Source organism: Pieris rapae, chromosome 9, assembly GCF_905147795.1.
Source record: "Pieris rapae chromosome 9, ilPieRapa1.1, whole genome shotgun sequence".
Classification (NCBI taxonomy): Eukaryota; Metazoa; Arthropoda; class Insecta; order Lepidoptera; family Pieridae; genus Pieris; species Pieris rapae.
Window position 1 is genome coordinate 1,205,180 of NC_059517.1, and position 26,945 is coordinate 1,232,124.

At 33.3% G+C, this 26,945-nt stretch overlaps 1 protein-coding gene across 3 annotated transcripts in view; it reads left to right on the forward strand.

Moving 5' to 3' along the window:
* Window positions 1–26,025, forward strand: part of LOC110992617 — a 100,018-nt gene extending 73,993 nt beyond the window's left edge. For all 3 annotated transcript variants that reach the window (XM_022258501.2, XM_045629479.1, XM_022258502.2), the window contains 3 exons: window positions 330–456; window positions 24,151–24,260; window positions 24,336–26,025. In XM_022258501.2, the coding sequence (XP_022114193.1) occupies window positions 330–456; window positions 24,151–24,260; window positions 24,336–24,698 (600 nt within the window). In that variant the 3' untranslated portion in view covers window positions 24,699–26,025. The remainder of the gene's footprint in view (window positions 1–329; window positions 457–24,150; window positions 24,261–24,335) is intronic.
* Window positions 26,026–26,945: the final 920 nt, after the last annotated feature.

The following is a 26,945-nucleotide window of genomic DNA, read 5'->3' on the forward strand; positions in this document are numbered from 1 at the left end:
TACATTGTACTTAATAAAGTTAAACTGAAAATATTTGAGTATAACCGTAAATATAAGTGGTAATAATTATTAATGCAAAATTTTGAAGACGCCTAACTGTGGGTAACTCAATCACAGTGGTTAAATTAATTAATAAAATGATAAATTATATACTTAAACGAAAAATACCTGAATATAACAGTGGCTCATAAATATGTTGAAAACATTGCGTTACTGTGGGTGATCAATTACAGAGGTAAATTTATTGGCTAACGTACACATCTTAGAAATATAAGATAACCTAGGGCGGCTCTACGCAAGGCACTAGCTTTACATATAATGTTTTTCAGGTGATGATCTCTGGCGCTGTGCCGTCGATGGTCCGTTCCGTTCGGCTGTACAGCAAGTGTTCGCATATGTATGTCAACGTTTTCCCCAACGGCACCGTCATGGCGCGATCAGATGGAAACGATCAACGTAAGTATTTAATCTTAATAATTATTAATTAAACATATTATTTACTAAAAAGGTTATTAAAGAATACTTATAATCTCTATTAAAGGGACTCTGATTTTGGGTTTTTTTTTATAGAACAGGGGGCAATCGGGCAGGAGGCTCACCTAATGTTAAATGATACCGCCGCCCATGGACACTCTCGATGCTAGAGGGCTATATTTTTCAATTGTTTAGCACTTAAGACTAACGTGCGCTCGCAATAATTCGAATGGTTTTGTTCTTCTCAATCTTCTCATGAGCCGTGCAGTCAAGAAGTTGAATTGCCTCGACATTCGTGTTGGTGGAGTGTCTTGACGTCATCCACGTCAAGGTCCCAATGGAGTTCGTCATTTCGAATGACCATTACATTGTCTATTTCCCTGAGCACTTGGTGGCCGACCGGCCGGGTGGTGACCGATACCGCTAAAGCGAATATATCTAATTATAAAAAAAATGCTATATGTTAAAAATGTTGAAAAGTTGCTGTGTCATCATTATTTTCGATTTAACAATTATTATTATGTTTTGTATTAAACTATTTAAAATTCGTTTACGTCATCGATCTAAGCAAGAGTAATCTTGAAGACTAAATGTCAGCGTGTCACGTCTTCATGATAATGTGCGCTTTACGTGTTTCTTAGTACGCAATAAAAATAATTTTCTTAGAAACTTCATTCTATAAAATATTTAACAACATTCAGAAATCTGAAAAGTAATTAATATATTTAGCGTAACTGAATACTACGCGTAATTTTTTGCCACTTTAAAGTCTTACTTAGATGCCAGTTTGCCTTACGCATATTTCTTTATAGAAAACTGCAAAAATCTCGTGCGACAAAAATATTTAGCAATCCTAATTAAATAGAAAACGACTCGGCCCGCCATTTTTGACTTTTCAAAGTGCCATCTGAAATCAGATGTTAGGAAATATTCAGAGACGAGATATTGTCATACTTCGCGCTAAATCTGGTTTCTGAAACCCACCCTCAAAGCTTAGTTCAACTCCTTATCAATTCCAAATCTTGTATGAATCTTAACAAAATGCAAGCCTTAGTAAATTAATAATGTATATTTTACTAATATTTGCGACGTTAATTGCGACAAGTTAAACATATATATCGATGTGTAAACTTATACAAATGTAGTAAATTCTTGTAGTTGGCTGTTAGAATGTGTATTGAAAACGCATGTAGTTGACGTACGTCGCACTAAAAGCACACGCCATAATCATGTTTGCGGGGGCTAGACGTGAGAAACTATAGGAATATGTCAATACCAGAAGGGTCAACGGCCATGCAACTGGTACTGCGATATGGTAACGGACTTGGTCACCGTGCAATATGCATTTACGACTTGATTCCTCAAGGCCTGAGGAAAATTTGCCTCCAATGTTTTCTTAACATTTTAGCGACTCGACTGTATACGAACATAATTATTCATCAATACTACAAATCGGAAAATTTTGAAACTTTTCCGCCCTTTCGGATGTATGTCTGTGAATCTATCTACAAAGCCAACGACTAGGAAAAACCCTTTATCGACCAGGGTAGACCTAATTTGCCGAAAATCGTAATAAACCGTTTTTGACCCTTAAAAACTCACCCCCTTCCCCTTCCCGACCTCAGATGGGCTTTAAATAATTTACCTTTCAATCTTATAATATTCTCCTCCTTTTCTAATGGTTTTCATCCTTTTTTTATTTTTTTTTGGTTTCAAAAATTATCGACCCTGGTCTATTACTAGGTGTCGTAAATAAATATAAAACATTTTAGGAAAGCAATTGTAACTAGCGAATATATCAGTCGCAATGTTGCTGATGTTGGACATAAGTCAAACTATTGTTAATATAAACTGAAATACAAATAGATGGATACATTCCTAAGTGAGCCTTAAGGTTAGATAAATATTTAATGAACGTGCAATTTCACGGTCGATCTTTTGTATGAACATATACAAAAGAACATATACATATATACAAAACTATTAACCATATCATTATTACTATTAATTATTCTTAAACCTATGATTTTTTTTATTAAATATATAATTAAACTATTATTCGAACTAATAATCATTATCAATGTTATATTTGGGAACAAATTTCTTTATTTATTGTTTTCGTAAAACTGGTTTAACCTTTTGTTAAATTTTACGATTTGAACCTTGAATTTTAATATCCGTAAACCAATGTGGGGTTGTGGTTAAGAAACCTGGGCTTAGTTTATTCCCGATTACAGTTTTGGGTTAGGTACAGAACGCTGAAAACTAAAACTAAATAAAGACGGAGAAACTATCACATCGTTTTACGAAACAATTACATTTATAGAGTTAGGCGGATACGATGTATATGTTCTAAAAACGTAGATAACGTTTTTTTTCACAGACAATGACCTTTAAAACGGTAATCCAACATAAAAGAAAGTCGTATTTATACAAAAGAGGTGTTAATTATGAATATCTAAAATCCGTGTAAAATTTAACGTTTAGTTAGCACCTTAAAAAGCAGTTAATTTTTTATCTTAAATATAATCTGTTCCTACAGAACTACTGCATTGAAATATTTGTATTAAATCCTGTTTTTGGAACATATTGATATTTAATCATCTAATGTAATAAAGTAATAAAATAAAAAATAAGATATTTATCAAATGTTAAAAAAAAAGTTTAACGTGCCACGACTGGGTCTGTTTTGTTCCTCTTGACTATATATAGTTATATATATGTATATATATATACCAATTTTAATTCCGTTTTAGTATCTTAACGATGTTGTACTTAAGCAAAAACCAATCATTTTAATCGTAATTCTTATATCGTCTAGACTAAGTTTAAAGTAATTTGTAAATATGTTACTTAATATTTGTAAAACACTTTGCCGTCACCTGTTCAAATAAAAAGTACTTTCACCCGCCTATTGCGGTTTGTTCAAGAATTATCGTAGCCATGGACTAAAGGTTGTATTTATGCCTTACAATGTAAAGGTACAAGGATAAAGGTCAAGATTTATAGCTTATTCTAGTGTGTATAGCGCCAAATATACTGACTGGTGATTTGGGGCCTACTGCTTCGGTGGGACCAAAATTTAAAAAAATATTACAACTTTTCCACTCTTTACCACACAAGAACTAGCGATTAGAAATAAGACACTTTCTTTTGGGAAACGATTCCCTGATACGACTACTAACTGTTTAAAATACCAAGATACTCGCACCGGCATTCACCCACTAAACTGGGTGTCTATGGGTTCCGATGATGCCATTTTGGGCGTCACGTAGGCTGGTATAATTCAATAATAAAATTCTAGGTGAATTCTAAGTGAATTTTAAATTAAGTACCTTGACTCTTTATTTGTTTAATTAACTTGTTTTTAGTAGAACTAACGTTAGTAGAAGTACCATTTTTCGGCGTTAGAACCTCCCAGTCGTGCTCTATCTTATGTATATGTTTATCTAAATATTCGTATTACTTGCTGCATACGCTTGACCCAATATACAATGACACATTCCATTAGTGGCGAACGTAATCAATTATGTGTAATATGATTTATTTGTGTTTAGTTGAAGATGATCCACTTACATTTGCCAAACACAGCATATTGTCTTTCAACAGATTCCGAATTTACGCGACAAAATAGTCTTAAAAGCTATCAAAATAAACACTTTAAAAATGTATTTCTCTTGTACTGGGTCAGTCGATATTAACCAGAAATATTTAAGTTTTAAAAAGTGCATTCGTGCGGTCGTTTATGTCTTTAAAATTAAACTATTGATAATGTATGTATTTCATATGTAGTCTGGATATGTTTGATTTCTCATTTAAAATTAAATCTTATGTACACCTTACCTGTCCACACCTTTCGTACTAACTACTGGCGTGAGACTGATCTAGATTAAGATTTTTGTGATTCGTGTGTCTTTAAACTTTTTGTTTTTTACGTATCCATTATCAGTTTTGTTTATTTTTTGTTCCTGTTTAGTTTCTTCTTAATATATGTATGTAATATGTATTTTTGCAATTTTTCTTATGTAGTTTAATAAATTTTTATCTTTTCTCATAGTGGTTGCCTGGAAGAGATCGCTTGAAAGCGAGAAGGCCGCCAGTTGCCCTCCTTTTCATTTAATTGTGTTCAATTTTTTATACTGTAATGTAACGAAGTGTTAAAAAATAAAATACCCTCAAACGACTTCTAAAAAGTTAGTTATCATTTCGACTTGCAGTATTGGATATATTATACAATTTAGGCTTGCAATCATGTGCTCTAATTATATGCATATTACATGCCCCATTAAGGAACTCTATATAAGAAAATTCGGAAAATATTATATTGACATAATTTTCATTTACAATGATTGCAATGATTACCTACGCTCATTATTATGAATGTAAGTAGTTAACTAATGAACTTTTCAGTTAATTTAACTGTAATGTAATTAAAACTAAACTAGTGTTTATAGCACGCAAAAATTAATTAAAATGTGTTTGTCAGGAAATTAACTGAAATATTAACAAAAAACTTTTGTTTAACATTTACATATTTTCAAAGTAGAAATAATCTTTAATATAGATGAACTTAATTAACAAGAAACGTGTTAAGAACTATGTAATAACAAATTAGTATTCAATAACCATTATGTTTGACCCCCTGTTATATAATAACTGCTTGGATGTTAGGTTCACATATGCTTGTCGGTTTCCGCCTTGTACCGCCTCCCGCCGAATATCGGCATAAAAAATGTGACTGTTTTTTAATTAAAATTTGATGTTAATGGGCTGATAACAGAATTCAATAATTCATTCTATTAGAAAGTCGACTGAAAAATTCCTGAGCATTAGCTAGGCACCAGTTCGACTGCTTTTCATTTAACAGACAAAATAAAATAATGCAACTAGATGTTAGAGGAATTATCCAAAATTAAATCACATTGTTATCCTAAAAATTATGGATTGAGCTATAGGACCATTGAAATAAATAAATATTGAGCGTTTATTTGCAAAGAAACATTCACATTGATTAATAAAAAAAAACGCAAAATCAGCCATATAAACATATAAGCATGCTAATGTCATTAAAAATAAGAATGGTTAAGTTGTTTATACATAATTGTTGCTGACAGCTTTAACTAAACAGGCAACCGTGCCACATTCTACTTGAAAGCATTACATGGCAGTGATCTGTAAATTTTGGTTAGTTGATTATAGTAATATAATAGTTTGCTGGCTACGGATTTTTTTTAATGCATCGTGGTGTAACATGCACCCATAACCATGATCGTTAATGTTTTGAATAATATTGGATACTTTATACAATCATAGCTGCTAGTATATATAAACTTAGTACTGTCAAAGTATCATGAGTCGCAACTGAACGAATGCCTTGACATCTCACTCTATTCGCAGACGGTATAATTGTACACAAACCAAACACACGTTTTAAAACTGTATATAACAATTGAATACTGTTGTTAAATATAATGACAAGTTATTTTCAAGTGTTAAAAAACCGATTCGATGCGTTTTTTGCGTAGATCTGTTGCGGCCCGCAAATTATAAGAAATCAATTGAGAGGCGGCGCCCTTCCCAAATTAAGTTGTTATACGTTAAAAACTAAATAACAATAATGCGCTCGCAAAAAATACCCCACACGTAACCAATTATTTTACAATAATCTAATAAAAAATAACTACCGGGAAAGGATTTTGGGGCATTTTAAGTGGTGTTTGAAAGTTTTAATCGAATTAGTAAATTTTGTTTTAACAATTGAATTTAATTTGAAGCTTCAATCAATTTTTGTTATTTTTATTTTACTTTTTAGTTATTTTTAGTCTTTATTTGTGGTTGTTTGTTTATTTTTAAGGGCAAAACTTCATACTAACTAAAGTATTTTCCAACGAGTTGAACTTAGGATCCTTCAAGAAAAGAGTGTAGCAATTCTTAAAAGGCCTGCAACGCACTTGAGAGCTTTCTGGCAATGTGTTCATGGGGAGCGGTATCACTTAAGATAAGCCTCCTGCCTGTTTGCCTCCTATTCAATTAAAAAAATCTAACATATACTTACACTTAAGGTATAACAATATTATTTAAACGTATGTAAATAGTGACGTTCAGTTAGTACGAAAGTTAGGCATACGATATGTATAAAAACTGTAATTGACAGATAATTAATGATGTAATTTATAGAACATGCTCCTTTCTATAAAAAAATTAATAAAACAAAAAATTCAAAGGTTACATGCGTGCGTGTTAACAATAAATCTTAATAAAAATCAAATAAGTTATAAAAATTGTTGATTCCCACACGCGATATCTAGCGTTGAAATAAAGAAAATTTATGTGCGTTTTAAAAAGTCCTATCGAATGTAGCCTTATCGTACGCTAGTGCTTAGCCCCGGTTTCGTTTGGCATTCCGTTATTTGGATCAGCTTCGGTCTAGAAGGTTAGAAAAGCGAGAGCTTGGCTATCCCATGCAAAACTGGCCACGTACCAGATGAGGTAAAGACTTGGGGAAGATCAGTAGTTTCCTGGACACTTCGAAGCCTCAGTTCTGACTTGCGTGAAGGGCAAGGGAAGGAACGGGTACTGGCCAGCTGGCATCATTACTAATCATCTATTTGCAAGCTCGTCGGCAGCATCATTGCCGAGAGATCCACTGTGTCCTTTGAAACGCTTCCTATCGTCTTTTGTTTACACTCTCATCTCCACAACTAAAAACGCAATTAGCTAAATAATTATCTCATATTATATCTCATTGTCATGGTTAATAAGTAGTAAACATTTTAGATATTTGTTAAAAAATATAAAAATATCAATGTAGGAAATTATTTTCGTATATATCTCACATAAAATATAACAATATACAGATTGAAGCCGAGCACAATTTTATTATTATATGTACTTGGGTGGTCCAACTTTGTCGCTAAAAACATTTATGTTTAGTAAATATTTAACTTTGTATTGCAAGGTGTCGTGTTAAACCATTGTTTTTTTTTAATGTTCGGTATATTAAAATAAACAGTGATTTAGTGTGTGGCAAAATGGAAACACACTACTGATATATTCATTATTATATTTTATTAATATTATGGCAATAGTAATAACTTTATGCCAGTTTCAAAGTAAATACTAGGAAATGTACACGCGAGAAAAAAAACACATCACATTATAAACATAAACATACATACATCAATATTATAAAATTATGATTGATTATGAAAGAAGATAATACATTATAATGCAAAAAAGGAAGAAGCAAGAGGCAGGAGATTTTAGTCGAAAACGGAACATGTAGTAATTGTAAGGGATTCAGAAAGGACGTGCGGTCATATTGGGTACAAAAAAATAAAAATATGGTCGACATCACCAATTTTTTCTCCACATCACAAATATTACTTTCAACAATACGAAACCTTCCTTGGAAGTGGATATACATGTTCTAAACGCATTCTGGAAATGATGTCAATTTTAGAACTTAAGAACCATGTTTTACTGGGAATCCTGGGTTGAATTATTTATATTATTAATGACAAAAGTCTATTCATATACTACCTTGTTGTTATACATATGTTAAAAAATAGACGAATTAAAAACTAAAACTCATATCATACAGCCAATAATATTTATAATCTGTGAATGCATTTAGTACGTTCTTGCAACCTGTGCCTTCGTATAGCTGGACAATGGAAATATATAGGTACCCTATGAAGAAATATTTATTTTTATAGAACTGGGGGCAAACGGGCAGGAGGCTCACCTGATGTTGAATGATACCGCCGCCCATGTACACTCTCAATGCCAGAGGGCTCGCGAGTGCGTTGCCGGCCGTTTAAGAATTTTGAATCAGTCCTTTAAAATTTGAGTTAAAAACAAACAAATCTTAATTTACTGTATTTTTTTTTCTATCTCAATATAAGGTTTCTCATTCGTTTAAAGCTATTTGTCAATATAAACAAAATGGCCGTTTAAACTGTAGCTTTGTTTGGAGACGACAATATGATTCATGTCATTGAAAACAAATAGTTTTATCTTTATCAATACGTAAGAATGACCTGATTTCGATCACTGTAACAATTTCTCATATCGGCTGATAGCATGAATCAGGCAAACGTCATCTCTTTATCTATGGAAATAAAGTTCAAAACCCTGAGTCGTTGGAAATCGACCTAGTTTTGGTGACACCTGAATTTCACTGGTGTCTAGATTTATTAGGGCATCGATATTTGGTGATAGCTCATGATAATGTATGGAAATTTTACTTCCATTTAGGGATATTTTGACAAACATGGTTTTGCGTAATTTTCTTCATAGGTTATGCGCCTTGATTGGGATACATTTTTTTATAAATATTTAATTTGTTTGGCAACTTCTCTTGTTACGGTCTTAATAGTTTACTAGTCTATGGTTTATTGGTTATTATAAATATAATTATTCTGTAATGTTACAACTGTTAATGGCTGTTCATCTCAATCACAAATAAAAATATTTTATTTGTGACCTTTTACTTAACCTGTATACATTTTTATCTAACAAATTTATTTTACCTGGTCTAACTAAAACGCACTATGACTCTTATTAGAATAACAATACTGTTAACGCCTTGATATAAAGGTACAAATAAAAAATAAATATGTTAAGATCTGGTGTGAAACTTCTTCTTACTTGAAACTTTAAGACTATTTATGAAATAGAATAAGGCAATCGTTTGATTCGCACCAAGTTCCAAGACAAATGCATATGTACAAAAGAAATTGTCTCGTAACATAGCTTATTAACACACCACAGTTTATAATTAAGTAAATATGTGTAAAATGAAGACAGTGTTACATTAATTAAATGCTTATTATACAGACACACAACATTCCATGAATTGATTATAGATAATGATTTCAAAGATTCGCGGTGACCTTTATTTTCCTATTATTATTTGCATATTGTATTAAATTCAGATAGCATTAGTGTCATTGTCATGTTGCGGTCTAGACTGGCCGTGTTATTCATAAAAAACAGTCGACTTTATTACGCTAAACAGTATCGCAGTTGCATTGAATTTTAACACGTTAAGTGCTCTTCTCTCGGATCCGAGTGGAGCGTGGTCATTGTAGCGGTTCCGTCCACTCAGATCCGTACGGGCATCCAGGTCATTTTTTTAAACCATAGCCATCCCTAGCTATAAAAAGGTTTTGTTTTTCGCTATTACTTTGTATCCATTGTTAAAGCATTCAACGTGTCAATGCATTTTTCGAAATGCTGATAGTGTGTTTATTTTAAAAATATAATGTGCACAAACTTGCAACTTACTTATATACAAAACTAATAGGATCGCTACCAATATAATGATTTGTTCATTAATATTGTATAACATAACTACTACACAAGACGGGGCTGGATATGTTGCAGGCCAGAATTACGCTGAATGGTGGCTAAATGATGATTAGCTGAACCTTTAAGCTGTAGAAATCCCGAACTTGAAGCAAAAAGCTCAAAGAAGGAAGTAGTGTCTTAATGGCCCAGGCAAAGGAGCGATAGCCCAATGATATGATCAAATACTGTAGGTTTTATTTTAACACTAATGGAATGATTGGTCAGTCAGAATGCTTCGGTTTTTTAAAATTGAAATTACAATAATTATCTCAGCTTTTTTTTTTCATTATGAGAACTTATTTAAACTTAAGGAAACATTCGAAACATTTCCTATCATATACCGTAGCTAATTATAAATAATTTACACACATACTAAAAACCAAGATAATTTTTCTTTAGTTTTATTGATCAAGTTTCTACCCGATCGGTTAATTACTGGCCGTTGACACCAGTCGATACAAAAGTGCAAATGTTTAATGATAAATAGTAAATATATATAGGATTCTCAGCTATACATACTGTGAATCTTATTTTTATTTGAAGACAACTTTTAACAAGATATTTCGTAGAATGCTTACCCTAACTAAATCACACATTCTTTCGGGTCAGTGAGTATTATTTGGCTTTCAGACTTTTGTGTAGGTCTCTCTCAAGTCAGATGATCAGCGGCGAAGCACGATTACTTACGACGAAACGAGTAATGGTAATAATTAAACAAATTCGCTCTTATTAATGCGTAAATACATTTATTTGTGAACAGTGCTAAGGCATTGTTTTAGGGTACCTACATAATTACACGTTTGCTACTAGACACGTACACTAGGTTTACCTAGAAGTTTGCTTCATACCAGATTTCTCGTCAACTTTGCACTCTTAAATTTTTGCTTCGATTTTTCGAAACGTTTTGTGACCTCTCACCCGCGGCTACTTTATTGTAAGCTGTATAAGTTGTACTCATATGGGTCAAGCTCTTGAGTTCTTTTCATATTAATCACGAGTACATCGTGAATAAAATATACTAAGAAAACAAAATACGATTGTCAATTCCTTTCTTCTTTTGTTTTTTAATTTGACTATACGCCATAACACTTGGAAGGTTAGATAGAGACAGATAAATATTTTTGATATTATCCAGCATTATATAGTTTCTCTATTCTATCTATTGCGCGGTGATGTCAATGTGTTTATAATCTAGGATTATTTTGTTACTTTTTTACCGTAGGATTATTTTTCACTAATCTTTCTTGATAACTAGAAGTTACAAGCAGTTTCAGAGATAAAATCGTAATGTATAAATTGATATTATCAAAAAATGCTATGTTTATACAATCAATGACCTAGATATAAGGATTACTATTATATCAGCGTTTAGTACTTCTTTTATAGCCTAAGGCTCATTGTTATATCAACATAAAATATATTTTAATAAACTATATAGTATTTAGAAATTATAAAGAGCAGCGTACGTTTCTTGCTCGTAGGAAGAAAGTAGTCCAAAGTCATGGGCTATATTGTTATGAATATAATATATAAAAAAACATCACATATTGTCGACACCACAGGAGAACGAAGAGCTGGCAGCTACCTCGCACAAAGAATAAGTCTAGCTATTCAAAGTTGGAACGCTGCTAGTATCTTCAGAACCTTGCCTAAAGGGACTCCTTTTAATAATATTTTTTAATAATTAAATTTTCAGGTTAGTTATTAGATATATTTTTAGTTTGTAATTGTATATTAATATAATTAGAACAATAAATAATATATAAAAATGAAGTTTCTTTTTATGTGCGCATTTTACATTTGATCGAACGGGGTAGGAAAACATCGTGAGGAAACCGACATGTCTTAGACCCAAAAAGTCGACGACGTGTGTCAGGCACTGGAGGCTGATCATCTACTTGCATATTAGATTTAAAAATGATCATGATAGGTCTTGGCCTCAGATTTCTGAATCAAATAGATAAAGACGTTGTAGCGTCACTAATTTATTTATTTTATATATAAAAAGTTACATAAAATACATTTAAAATTATTACGAAATACCTTACTGTATATAGATTTCGTAAATAAAATAATGTAATGGCAGAGACCAAGAAAAGGTGGGCCGAGGGGCAAGTGGAATGCGGCGTAAAAAGAAGAAATATGGGAAACACCACTCACCTTTAGTCCTCAGGCACTTCACTTGTCTCCGTGGGAGAAGACCACGTATAGAATATTAAGCGGTAAGTACTTGGTACTCTGCGGTAGCGTAAACACAGTAATAGAAGTGAGCAAGCGTGACCTCGCGACGGCGGTAGTGGCTTCTCTCTGAGGCGCGGGCGCAAGTCTCATAGTCCCCTCCTTCCACTCTTTAATATTGAGAGAGAGAGAGAGTGGTGTTTAAGGAACGGGTGCGGTTGGGACAGAAAATGAGGACAGAGAGGACTAAGGTGATTGGATGGCGTGAACATTGCCCCCGGCCTAAAAAACCTTTGGGTTTTTTATAAAGAGAAATAATAATAAAAAGACAAAAAAAAAATAATAATAGTAATAACAATGAGAAAAGAAAATTGATATTCGCGATTGGTAAAAAAGATCATAGAACTATATGAGTTTGTTTAGCGGTTTGTAAAGCGATTTTGTAAAGCGGGTTGTAAAAGATTCATAAAGCAGTTTGGAGAGCGGTGTATTAAGCGGTTGATCGAGCGGTTTTAAAGCGGTTTTGTATATTGTTTTGTAAGCGGTTTGAAAGCGGTTTTGTAAGATGTTTTGTAAGCGGTTTTATCAGCGGTTTTAAAGCGGTTTTGTAAGTTGTTTTGTAAGCGGTTTTATTAGCGGTTTTGTAAGCGGTTTTGTAAGTTGTTTTGTAAGCGGTTTTGTAGGCAGTTTTATTGGTTCGGTAATGGGCATAAACGCACAACAGGCCTTTTATAAATTCCCGTTGCAGTTTTGACTAAAACTACTCTACAAATTCCATCTTTTCCGGGATAAATTTCCATTACCTTTCCCAAAGGCCAAGAAAGTGGAGAAACGTTATCTGTCACTATAACTACAACTGTACCTATTGTGACAGGATTGGCTTGTGTATTCCATTTTGTTCTCGACTGTAGCAAATGGAGATATTCCAATTTCCATCGATTACTGAATGATTGTATCATACCATCCAACAACGCATATCGTTTTAAAAGTGAAACTGGTTCATCATCTACTTTCATTCTAGCGGGTATAAATTTTACTGGTGATGACATCAAGAAGTGAGCTGGAGTTAAAGCTGTGAGCTCAGATGGATCCTCACTTAAAAGTGTAAGCGGTCGAGAATTGATAACTGATTCAATTTGTGTAAGAACAGTTAACATTTCTTCATACGTTAGTAACTGTTCACCTACCACACGACGCAAATGGTTCTTAAAAGCCTTAACAAATATTTCGAAACAGCCACCAAAATGAGGACTTCGAGGAGGATTGAACTTCCACTGTATACGATTATTTGCAAGCTCAGTGGCAAATGTATCATGAAATTCAATCGAGTTTGTAAGTGTAAATATATCTGATAATGCATTTTTTGCTCCAATAAAATTCTTTGCATTATCTGAATAAAGAACAGAAATAGCGCCACGACGCGCAATAAATCGCTTGAATGCAGAAAGAAATGAACTGGTACTAAGGTCTGTAGTAAGCTCAACGTGTACAGCTCGAACCACCATACAAACAAAAATGCAAAGATAAGCCTTCATAGAGCGGACTCCACGTTTTCGATAAGGAATTATTGAAATAGGACCAGCATAGTCTACAGCGGTATGGACGAAAGCTTTAGATTCGTTTACACGATAGTCTGGTAAGTCACCCATGAGCGGTATAATAGGATGAGGATTTGCTTTAAAACAAAAGTTACATTTATGTATAACTGATCGCACTATGCTGCGGCACGATAGTATCCAATAACGTTGTCGGAGAATCGCCATTAAAGTGACTGGACCAGCGTGACAGTTATGACGATGATAATAGGAAATAATTAACTCAATTATCCTGTCCTTTCGCGGTAACAAAATAGGATGCTGCTGATCATACTGAAGATTGGCATTTTTTAATCTACCACCAACCCTTATCAACCCATCAGCATCTAGAAAGGGACATAATCTTTGAATAGAACACGAGCAGCGGCCACTAGTTTTAAGGCTATGGATGACATCATAGAAATATACCTTTTGTAAAACCTTAAATATCTGTATTTCAGCACAACTAATATCGTCAGCAGAGATATTAGTAGATCTAGGAAGTCTTTTTAGAAAACGGTATATCCATACCACTGTACGGAGAAACAATAACCAAGAAGAAACTCGATGAGACAGTTCTAAAATTGGGTTTGGATCACTCCACACTGTAGCAGGAATAGAGACTATTTTTCTTTCTTCTTCTATATCAACAGCTGTTTCAGAGTTTAGAGATGTAATTGGCCACTCAGATGATTCCAGTTCTAACCATTTTGGGCCAGTGAACCAAGTAGAATTATTTACAAATGCAGTGGGTGATAAGCCACGAGATAGACAATCACTAGGATTTTGATCACCCGTGACATGGTGAAATTTTTCATTTTTAATTAAATTTTCTAACTGCGGTTGTTCTACTATAGAACATAGCGAAATAGCGGTATAACTGTTACAGTTATTGGTGCAATCAGAACCCAATAAGGGGACGTTACCGATGATAATATACCCGAATATTGTTTCGAAAGCGGTAGGAGTGCCAGGTGCGCCAGTAACACGACCCGACAACATTATATCGGCGTAATGCGGTGCACCAATAAGTATCTCTATCTCTGACGGATGAAAATAATTTTCATCCGCCAAAGTAATATTGTTTAAATGTTTCAGCGAAGACTTTTTAACTTGTGCCACCGGTAAACAGTCTGTTATTTTGTCTATAGTAAAGGCATTTAAAGGTATAGAATTATTATTAATCCGAGAAGAAAGAACGGTAGAAACTTCTCCTATTATCGGATTTGAAGCGGAACCTATACCTTTTACAAACTTATTCGAAAATTTAGTAACCTTTAAATTTAATCTTTCGCAACATTTCATGGTTATAAAAGTGCTTTGAGACGCACAATCAATTAAAACACGAACTGTATGTGGTTTACCATTTAAATCATATATATATACTTGCGCCGTACCTAATAAACATGTATGATTACTTTCGGAAACAGCAGGCCGAATATTACAAAGTGAAATATTTGAGTTATTAATCGGCTGATTGTCGCTGCGTGGAGGTAAATTAGGTGTATTATTAGCGGGAGGCCCAGCAAGCGGCGCAGTTGCATTGCTCATGCGATTCAAGTTATTAGCGTGCATATTTTCTTGAGAAACAGTCGCATTACGACACAGCGTAGAATGATGTCTCATGCGGCAATTACGACAATTCCATGCAGACTTACACTTATTTAACATATGCGATAAACTTAAACAGTTGAAACACCCTTTATTGTTTTTGATAAAAGTGTATTTATCATCTATAGACAATTCGTTAAATGAATTACATTTATATAAATTAAAATGATCGACGCGTTTACAAAATGAACAATTAGACCGCTTCTCTGTAAGCGACACAAACGCACGCGAAGAAACCGGTTTGTTATGGAATGTGCGAGTAGTATCCAAATGCTGAGCTATTCTATTATGCTCGCGTACGAATGCAATTAAATCTTTATAACTAGGTATTGTAGGGTTGTTAATATTATGTAATTCGAAGGAACGAACTGTACTAGAATCTAATTTCTTCAATGATAAATATAGTAATATAAAATCAGCTAAATTTTCTAATTGTAATGATTCTAAACTTGATATTGCGGTGCAGTAATTGTCAAGAAACAATTGTAAATTTTTATGTGAAGCGGTGGTAAGCGGTTTGAAGTCTAGAATCTTTTGCATATAAGCTGAACCCAAACTTCGTTTGTTATGGTATTTGTTTATAAGCGTTTGCCAAATTAAAGCATAATTTTCAGCATTTGGAATTATACCTGCACAAACAGAGAGGGCCGAATCAGATAATTTACTTATTAAATATTGAATTCGTTCGTGATCTGAAAGATCAGGATTTTCATGAATGGTACGTTTAAAGGATTCGTAAAATAACGGCCACTTAATGACATCACCGTTGAAAATCATTAATTCCAACTTTGGTAAGTGAAACGATTTGCGTTGGTGTTGGTTTGCATCAGATAAATCATTCCTACCTACAACAAATTTATTAAATTTCTCAAAAATGAATTTACAGTGACAATACATGTCTTCAAATGAATTTATGCAATTAAAATTGACAGTGTATAAGGGATTAATAGTTAATTCGATAACATTTATTTTACTCACTGTTTCACAAAACGAATCCCGAATATTATCAATTGATATCATACCCGATAAAAAAGAATTTATGTCAGCCTCCTGCGAGGTTTTCTTTGACCTATCGTACAAGTCTTGTACACGTGAAAATAAATTGTCTCGTTTTGCAATTAAAACGGCTCGATCAATTTCAAGCGAACTGTTAGCGCCTTGTTTCTCAGAAGCCGCTTTACGAGTCTCCATAATGACAAAGATATATATATTAAATTAAATTAAATAAAATCGCGATTTGAAACAAACTAAAATAGTATATCGCGGCTCGAAAAGGACCAAACAATGTAATGGCAGAGACCAAGAAAAGGTGGGCCGAGGGGCAAGTGGAATGCGGCGTAAAAAGAAGAAATATGGGAAACACCACTCACCTTTAGTCCTCAGGCACTTCACTTGTCTCCGTGGGAGAAGACCACGTATAGAATATTAAGCGGTAAGTACTTGGTACTCTGCGGTAGCGTAAACACAGTAATAGAAGTGAGCAAGCGTGACCTCGCGACGGCGGTAGTGGCTTCTCTCTGAGGCGCGGGCGCAAGTCTCATAGTCCCCTCCTTCCACTCTTTAATATTGAGAGAGAGAGAGAGTGGTGTTTAAGGAACGGGTGCGGTTGGGACAGAAAATGAGGACAGAGAGGACTAAGGTGATTGGATGGCGTGAACAAATAAAGTGTAAATAATATTGCATTTGATTGCAATTCAAGTTTTGACAGTTAACAGTTCATCAGTTAAAAAATTCAGAAAGTACGCGCGGTTATTGACCCTATGAAAATTTGGGGTACCTTTTATAGTAAGGTTCCCATTTCCTACACAAAGATAAACTTTCACATATGATTTTCACATAAATTCTCACTAAAACGTTTGTAGGCACGGCATCAAAGGCTTTCTACCTGATCCGTTAATGTATGTTATATGTTGTAATTTGTTGCTCGCATTTCATCATGTATTTGTTTAATAAAATATATACAGAGATTATTAAAACCCTTAACTTTAATCTAAGTCCTCAGTAAAGGACGTATTTACTCAACAAGTGCGTTTAATTGCGCAGATAAAGTGTGAGATTAAGCTCCGTATACACTGGAGGCTTCAATCCGTGCTTATGTTAAGCTCCTATGCATCCTGTCGTCAGCTTGGCGCTTATTGGAGTTTATTCACGTTGTCGCCCGACACGGAATCGTTATAACGGTTTCCCGTTAGATAAGTTACGTTTATGGGTAGCCTTGTTAATTTGTTTTTTTTTTTAATTATTTTTATATATTTATAAAATCACATTCCTGTGCGAACAGGTGACCCAAAACATAATAAATTAATATATAGTATATACACATTAAAAAAATAATTACTAACACTTAATAGAACTTTTGTTAGTTCACTCAATGAACAATTAAAGGTCCTTTTTCCTATGCAATTAGTTTAATAAAGGAATACACCGAATCCTATATGCAACGTCAGGTTAGCTTCCTAGCTGGTCACATGAAGTAACGGCGGACGATGTCGCCTTCTGACGTAGCTAGCAAAGGCACTTGAGTACTGGCGAATCACTGTCCTTGTAACAAGTTTATTAAGTACATCTCTACTCACAGTAGGGATATTCGTGAAATATTTTAATTGTCTAAGGGTCTGTTTCACAATGTCCGGATAAGTTCCAAATAATCGTAATTACTTATTGGTATGATAAACACTAATGTTGCGTTTCACAAATGTCAGATATCGCTATTCGTCATGAAACGCGAAGTTTGTTATTCGGAACTTTTATCTTCCGAATAATTTATATGTTGCATAGCTATTTGATACTTTATCCATACATTGTGAAACAGACCTTAAAATAGCTCTCAATTGTTTTATCGTATTGTGTCCTGTACGTGAATAAGTGTGTCAAAGTGATTGAAACTAAAAAGATTTGTAGTTAACATTTTTAAAGATTTCCTCTTTCTTTTCATGGAAACGTTATACATTATGTATTAATGATACACAATGGAAACAGATCGCGATTAAGGCACGTAAAGATCCTTCTGTATACCTACCGCAGCGGCTCTATCTGTTGGATTAGATGTAGCCCGACAGCTGTAATCTTCACTTACCAGTCTAATGCTTTCTTAGTTATCAAAGACTTTTATAAACTATGAGTAAATCGTTTTATGGATTTTAATGTGTTTATTGTCTCTTAAGCTTAAGCATTTTTATCCACATAAATTGTTATATATATAAAAAATCTAAAGCATAATATGTTACATTTAAAAACCACCATGGTTTGTGTTAATAGCAGTCTTGTTTATGAGATGCGACAAATGCATATAGATCTTCAGTTGAAGAACTTTCTTTCAGGATAAAAAAAGTTCTATTTATGTTGCTTAACGTTAGGTTATGTAATAACTGACCGGGTACTCCATTTACATATAAGTAGCGGTAGCAAATACCTCAACGTTCTCTCGCCATAGACGTTGTTTGCTTTCGATGCACAAAGCCGATTCTGCGTTACATTTGGGGTTTTTTTTTATGTCATCTCGATTATAAGACATTTCAAGAACTCTTTCGTCTCTTTTTGTCAAATTAAGTTTACGCTATGACAAAGAGAGACATTCAAAAATTATTTATTTGTAGTTAGGCCTAGAATACCGATTTAATAAAAACATCAACGTGTACCATTCCCCTGACATTTTAATGTATAAATTTGAGATTTGATTTTTGCCTAAAGGGACTCCTTTTAATAATATTTTTTAATAATTAAATTTTAAGGTTAGTTATTAGATATATTTTTAGTTTGTAATTGTATATTAATATAATTATAAATAAATATAGATTATATGATGATATAGATGATAAATAACAAAACTTATTGATATATTTGATGTTTTCGTTTCTAAGAATCAAAGTATGGATTATGACCTAAATTATTGTACCGTTTACATAATTTCAAGTTCATAGCATTTTATCATAAAAACCCTTAACCTTCTTGTAAGATGACAGATGTGGGACTTTTAATTAAATTATAAAATTTATAAATTAATGGCGTGGTCAAGGGATATTGATATTGATATTTGTCCTTCTAAAGTACTCACTATCATCAAAGCCCAACGCTAAAATAGTCTAAAGTCAGAATGCGGTGAGGTAATAAAATACAAAATAATATAAATTCGTATTGGCAATTCTTTATATATTAATAAACTTATAAATTCATTTATAAAGTTTGCTATCGTTTACTTCCAAATACGACCACGCTGGTCAAATACTCCAAATAAAAAACTATTTAGTACTATTTTGTTAATATGTCGAATTTACGTTACGTTAAACGAATACGTATTACGTTTTCATATGCTGAAATAGACATTAGACATATTTATTGTGTTTGGTTTAGCGCCTTAACTATATAGCGATTTCTATACCTTCAAGGAAATGTTCACAACAGCATTTCCTTTCTATATTTCTAGTCGATTTCCTCATGATGCTTTTCAGAAAGAGCGACTGTTAAATGCGGACGATTAAAAAAAGTTATTATTCCCGATGGAGTTTGAACCTACGAAGGGCCACCTTTGCTCACGTGATAATTGCTATATTGTTGAAAAACAACTGTCGGCAAGCGTCTTAACAAAAAAAGGTCGCGACCTTTCAACAGTTATCTCAAAATTACGAAGATTACGTAAAATCAAATGTTTGTAGTATGATTTGTGACAAGGTCGGCGGCGATAAATTTTTACGAGCAAATAATCAAATTAATTATAATATTTTTTTATTAAATTAAATTGCTTTATTTATGTAAACATCGATAGCAGTTGCTGGAAACAACTTGCCTATTATTTGCGGATTAAATTTAAAACTATAAAATTCGATATAAATTCTTAATTTGAAATCGAATTAATTTGATTAGTCGATACAAAAAATGGCGCCAGGGATTAATTATAATGGCGCCATATTTAGTAAAAAATCTGACAAATACTTTAAATGATGGGACGTGATGTAAGCAGTGAATATTTAAAAATGGAATTTCGTAATTGGAACATTCGCAAAGTAATCTTCAGGAAATGCAGCCTACGATTATATCGATATCACTTATCAATGATAGCCGGACGTTGACCAAATAACACACACAGGAAAATCCTTTAAATCCTATTTTGCTAATAATGTTATTATTAGGATTAAACAGATGTAACCTTACTAGCACAGCTAGATATTTATTCCCAAAAACATAAATATATTCTATGTTAGAAAAAAGAAGCATTCTTATGGGACAGTTTTTTTTAATACCGATATTAACCTTGTTCGAGTTTATTCCTCTTCTCTTTTCTCTTTATACAGACAGCAGACCATACAGGTTTAAATCCTGGATATTTGAAATATTTTGTACTTTTATCACAAATTGCTGTCCTCGCAAGCAGCGCTATGCGGCCTATCTTAAAATCTGTGGTGCATTTACGCATTGAGTCCATAGCTGAGGAAGTGTGAGCAAATTTTTCCGTGAATTTCGGTGTAGGAATGATATCTTATTATTTTTTTAAGAACTGCGTACCGCGTGGCCTCTTATCCTATTTTTTATTGACAAGATATTAACAGAAACTGTAAATATTTTCTTAACCTTTAAACCTATTTGAAAAACTGTTTAGCTCAAATAGCCTCGAAATTTGTCGTGCCTCCGTCATATTAGTAAAATAACATTGTATAGAATACATAATGTTTTTCAATAACAAACTAAAGGAAAATTTTGATGAAAACATGATTTTACTATATCTAATCTTTGTATATTTTTAAAAATATATTTAACATAGTTTTATTTAGGTATTTTCAATGTTTATCAAATTTCAAGAAGGTTTAGCTACTACCCTAAATAAAAGAAGCGGTTACTCTGAAGCAATATACAGAAAAATTTAATTCTATTTTTAAAAATCTACTTGTAAATTATTATCGATAATTAAATATAATTCTACTTTGGAAAATTACTTAAAACATTTTAATTTAAAATAATTCCTTGACCAACTTGCTGCCTTTATTAATTTGTTTGTGCACTAATTCCACCGTCAAAGTATCAACCGGTCTTTGACTGATAAACAGACAAGTTACCGTTTCCAAAGGGCATATCGAATCGAGTAACAGTTTTCAAGTGAAATCTAGCATATTCTAAACAAACAGTCTTCCTAAATGTAAATTTTCTTACGTAAATTTTCACAAAGTATATACTATGACATATTTGTGTGTTATTGTTGTACTTATTATAACTACTTAATTTATTTTTAAGTAGTAGGAGACAAACGGGCTCACTTTATATGAGGTGATATTGCCCATGGACACTCACATTGCCAGAAGGCTGGCAACAGTGTTTGAATAGGTACGCTCTATTTTCGGAAATAATTCGGTGGACAGTTGGTATCTCTTAGTGGCAAAAACTGTCTTAGGAAACGCTCAAACGACGGAAGTTCAGGTAATACGGATGGTATTTTGAATTCTGCCTTGACGTCCTTATTAAATAATTAATATTCTTTAATTATTATAATATAAGGCCTGGTCTTCCACTCCCGCATTTATTTGGATAGATCTAAACATGATAGATCAAAACAACTATTTCAATATATTAATTAATAGGTTCATAGAAACATTAATGCAACACAGACTTAGGCACTATGTTTGTGTGAGTTTGATAATGTTTCATGTTGATAGGAAATGTCGGCGAGATCAAAGTGATCATGTTTACTTTGCGTAGTCTTCAAAAATTTGTGGTTAGGCAATGTTGATGTTTTAATTAAACGTGAAATATGGCTCATTGATAATGTAACATTGTGAAAATATTACAAAACTGTAAACAGCTTTAAAATAAGTACCTAGTATATATATTTATATGTGTAAGGTCCAAAATTCTATCCGTAGCGCTAATGTGGCACACTATTAAAAATCGGTTGTCTGTAAAGTCGGTTTACTGACGATACTTGAACATGACAACGTCATAAGAAAATACTGATGGAATAGTTGCATATTTCAAAAGAAAATTTTAATTTTATTTGTTTGGTTTGTATGGATATAGAGGAGGTAAATGGAAATCGCAATTGAATTGATCAAGTTACATTTATTTGTACGCATAAATACAATTATGTATGTCAATTTTTTAACGAACGCTGCCGAACGCGGAAGTCGATGTGCCTCTTTGTCGATTGTTCTGCGCTCTCGCTTGCACTTCAAGCCTTGTATGGAACGGAGGTAACGCCGTACACGTCAAGAGCGAGGTAACGCCACATGCGTCATGAACATCAATAATTATAAAATATTGAAATCAAAGGAGTGGAAAACTGCCAAGAACTCACCAACAATCATATTACTACAGATTAAATCATAAAATAATTACATTCACCCTTAGTGCGAGGCAACGCATAAAAATTAAATACAAATTTATGTTATAAGCACGAAGCATTTTTATTTTAATTGAAATGATATGGCCGATGTCGCCTGTACCTTTTTCTTTTTATTCGTGTTAGGTCATCGAATTCCACTCAACTTTCCTCGTGTTATCTAATCGATGACTCGGCTTACATGATGCTGTTTCTGTGAACACACAAATCCTTTCGGCGGAGTTTTATGTTGATTCATTGTGATTACAAGAATTAACGATTAAACTTTTATAATCATTTTTAAATATCGGTCATGGATTTAATTGCTCTTAATTAAGAAACTTTTGTATGGAAAAATTATAATTTTTCATAAAAAATATATATAAGTCCTCGTTAGGTCGTTGGAAATTTTAAATAAAATATGCATATCTTTTTATTAAATTGTTTGAAGAAATATTTAAATTCAAAACACAAACACTATTATCAACCATACTAGTAATAATAAAAAAAAATTGTTTTAATATCTGTAATATAATTCTTGAAAGGCCGGCAACGCATTTGCGAGCATTCTGCCAATGTGAATGTCCATAGGCGGCGGTATCATTTAACATCAGGTGACGATCTTGCCCCTTTGCCTCATATTAGACAAAAAATATAAACAATATTATTCAACATTCACTAAATTTTTATTCGGCGCTTCGTCGTTTGTTCGTCCGGTCGCAATGTTATATATATATTGTCAGTATGTAGTTATATCAATATTATTAGACAAACTATAATATAGACGAGAACAAACTTTATCAACGATATAATTTAGATAACAAATACTTTATGTTTTAAAATTCAAAACAAATAAAAGATGTTTGTTATCGCCATGTAATCCCATCACGTGTCAAAGACTTGTTGTCAAATAATAGATTAATTTTATAGACTTTTCGTACTTTAATATTCAAATATCATTACCGATTAGTTTGTTGCACCTATGACATTCCCTGTGTGTGGCTAATTGAATTTATTATACGTAAAGGGCGGCGACTTTAATTTTAAAAATTTATTATCGCCCGTGGTGTACTGTCAGATGATTCTAATTATTTCCCATAATTAGGTATTCCAAAGATCATAGATAATGTGGTTATAATATACGTTTAATTTATCTGGTTTAAATATATTTAATGTGAGATATTGTATAAGATATTCAAAGAATGTTCATCAGTTAAATGATGTAATAAAGCCATTACTACGTTATGAATTTTATATTTAATTTATTTATTTAAACTTCTTTGTAAACAATTATAAGCATACATTTATTTAGTGTTTCTAAAGGTTCAGTGGAACGGCCTTATTATAAGCTATCTCTTTCAGACAATTTGTGCTGAAATATAAACGTAAGACGTAGTGTATAATATAAAAATAAATTTTGTATGCTTAAAATTCAATTTTATTTTATATCTGTATTTGCGCCATCTATTGGGCATTACTTTAAACCTATAAATCCCATATTATAAAACATTTAACGAAAACTGTTTTGTTACATGACCAGAATAATTACATGAAGTTACCACACGAACCTTGTCTATACGAGTATATTAAGACATTAAAAAAAATCTTGACCGCGTATAAATCATATTATACTAATAAAATATTCGTTTGTTTCAGCGAATCTCACGATCAGCACTCGCGGCTTAAGCCTGGACCTGCTCATCCACTCGCCCGTGCAAGACATGTACCTCTGCTTCAACCGCTCACGACTCGTCGGCAGAAGACTGGTAAGATATTACACATTTTTACTATATAATTACGCATATTCATTCAAATTATTTCAAATAACTCTTTGTCCTCAGACAAGGTTTCAAGCCGAAAGACAACCGAACTGCCTGTTCAAAGAAGAATTCGTAGACGGCTACAACAGATACCACCTGGTAAAGAACGAAGACCGCTACATAGGATTCAACAGGCGAGGCGCTCAGATGAGACGCGGAAAGAGCAACCTTCCCGAAAGACAGCACAAATGCTTCTCGCTGCTAAAGGAAGCCCACGACTTCGACATAAACAGACACAACACTGTGATCGCGGGCACCGTGCCCAAGTGGCGCCCCCAGCGTAGACTCCGGCCTCCGTCGCAGAACTCCATCAAGCCCCCGTGTCACGGCGTGCGCCATCATCACGGCAGGCATCAGAGGCGGCGAAACTGTGAGGGCACGTAGGTGACTCGTCTAATAATTTGCAGCATTTACGCTTCAACGCTTATCGCGTTTCGTTGCCAGCGACGAACATTGAGTGGACAGAGTATTAGTCAACTACCACAGTATTATAACAGTGACGAGGACTGAACAGTGTTAGGTTAGCACGGCCGCGGTGGCCGCGGCATCACAAACGCCTTATGAATGGTAGCTGAAGCGAGAGGGGGAGCAAACATTTGAATGGGACAAAAAGCCAGTCCGGAGATGTGAAATTCCGTATGGTTGTGTAATATCATGGGCGCTCGTTTGCTCGTCTGCGCTCGAGTTTGTGCTCTAAAAGGAAAAAAGTTCTGTGGTAAGAGTAAATAGTAGTCTCACTAGTCACGAGTCTTCCCACAGACCACCGCTGAACTTTGAAGATTACGACACGAATTTACAAGGCGTCAATGATATTTAATCTGCCCATTTGTGTAGTTTTGCCAAACTTTGATAATTGAGTTCCAGCTCGCCCGCTCGCAATAATGTACTTACAGCCCCGTTATGTCAATTCTCAGTGTATTATTTAAAATGCTTTACATTCTTAAGTATAGATCATGTTATCCGCTTGTAAATATATGTTTACTTATTTATCGAAAACTTAAATGAACATGTAAACGTACTTAGATGTAAAATTGTATTAAATTGTTTTATATTTAAATCGACCGATCGCTCTCTTGTGATTTGCCACAGTCGACCTAACTTCTTCTAAATCCGAACTTCCTCATGTTTTCAATTGTATGAAATGTTATGTGTATGATTTTGAGAGTTTTGTATATATTATTTTTAAGTGTTCGTATGTGAGTGATGAGTTTTTGAATCTCTTTTAAAATTGTACAGTAGATTCTCGGTTGTTTAATGGTTTGTGCGAGACATAATGCAACTCGAATTTGTAAGTGAAATAGATGTGGGAATATGAACAATCGAGAGTCTACTCCAGACTGATGACAGTTGCCATACGGTCGTCAAATATTGAAGCGAAATTGTAATCTAAACACATTAACAAGATCTGTGCCATAGTGTGGCAGTGCACGATTTGTAAGTTAAGTTTGTCTGTAGGTAATATTTAATGGAAGATATGATTTAAAGTTAGTTTACCAAGACCCGTGTAGTATTGTCATCAAAGTGTGGGTTATCAATGTTAGACATTCCAATTAAACTTATTTAAAGACATAGTCGACAATACATAGCATTCCATTGACTAAACGCTTTTACAAAGTATTGTTAAAATGTATCGCCGTGTCTATATTTATAACAGATGCTGAAAATGAAATTACATATTGCTAAGAAAATTATGAAATTAAATCATATTTAACTCGCAATCTTTGTTTTAATACCCCATATGAATTATAGGTAAAAGTTAAAACAGTGTTTTAGACAAATATGTAACGGAGTATAAAATACAGCTTTTCAATTAATATAACTACGTAAATCGAGTCTGATGACTTCTAAAAAGAACTCGAAACAACAATAAAATATTTAATATTTATTTATTAACACTTTTTTTTCATTGAACCGGGGGCAAACGAGCAGGAGGGTCACCTGATGTTAAGTGATACCGCCGCCCATGGACACTCTCAATGCCAGAGGGCTCGCGAGTGCGTTGCCGACCTTTAAAAAATTGGTACGCTCTTTTCTTGAAGGACCCTAAGTCGAATTCTTATTATTATTCACTTCGTTGCATATAGAAATAATACAATACAATTGACGAAATAAATAAAGAGGAGGGCACCGACGGATTCATGGCTTTCGAGCGATCTCTTCCAGGCAAAAAATTAGAAAAGGTAAGTGCAAAAGTACATAAGCAATATAGAAACTAAACGAACAAAAAAAGCAATTAAAAAACATGTATACAGTGATCAGGACACTATTAAAAAAAAAAGAAAACATGAACAACCATGTTTACTTTTTAGTTTTACTAAAGAACATTGCATTGCCACTGTCAACCAAGCGATGACTGCATAAGTTCACATAGTATTAAATTCAGTAACTACATATTTTTATACTTTCCTTAAACTTCGAATAAACCAAATTGTATGATTCTTAAATTAAAAAAGAATGTTTATTTCAATTTCGATAAATTCACAGTACTAATAAAGACTACAGCTAGAATCAAAATAAAGGTGCGTGCGTACAAAGTACAAATGTCAAAAGTGAAATTTCTTTGTAAATGAATTATTACTTATCTATTAATATTAATTATTAATTATCTATTAAAGAAGATCATCAACAAGC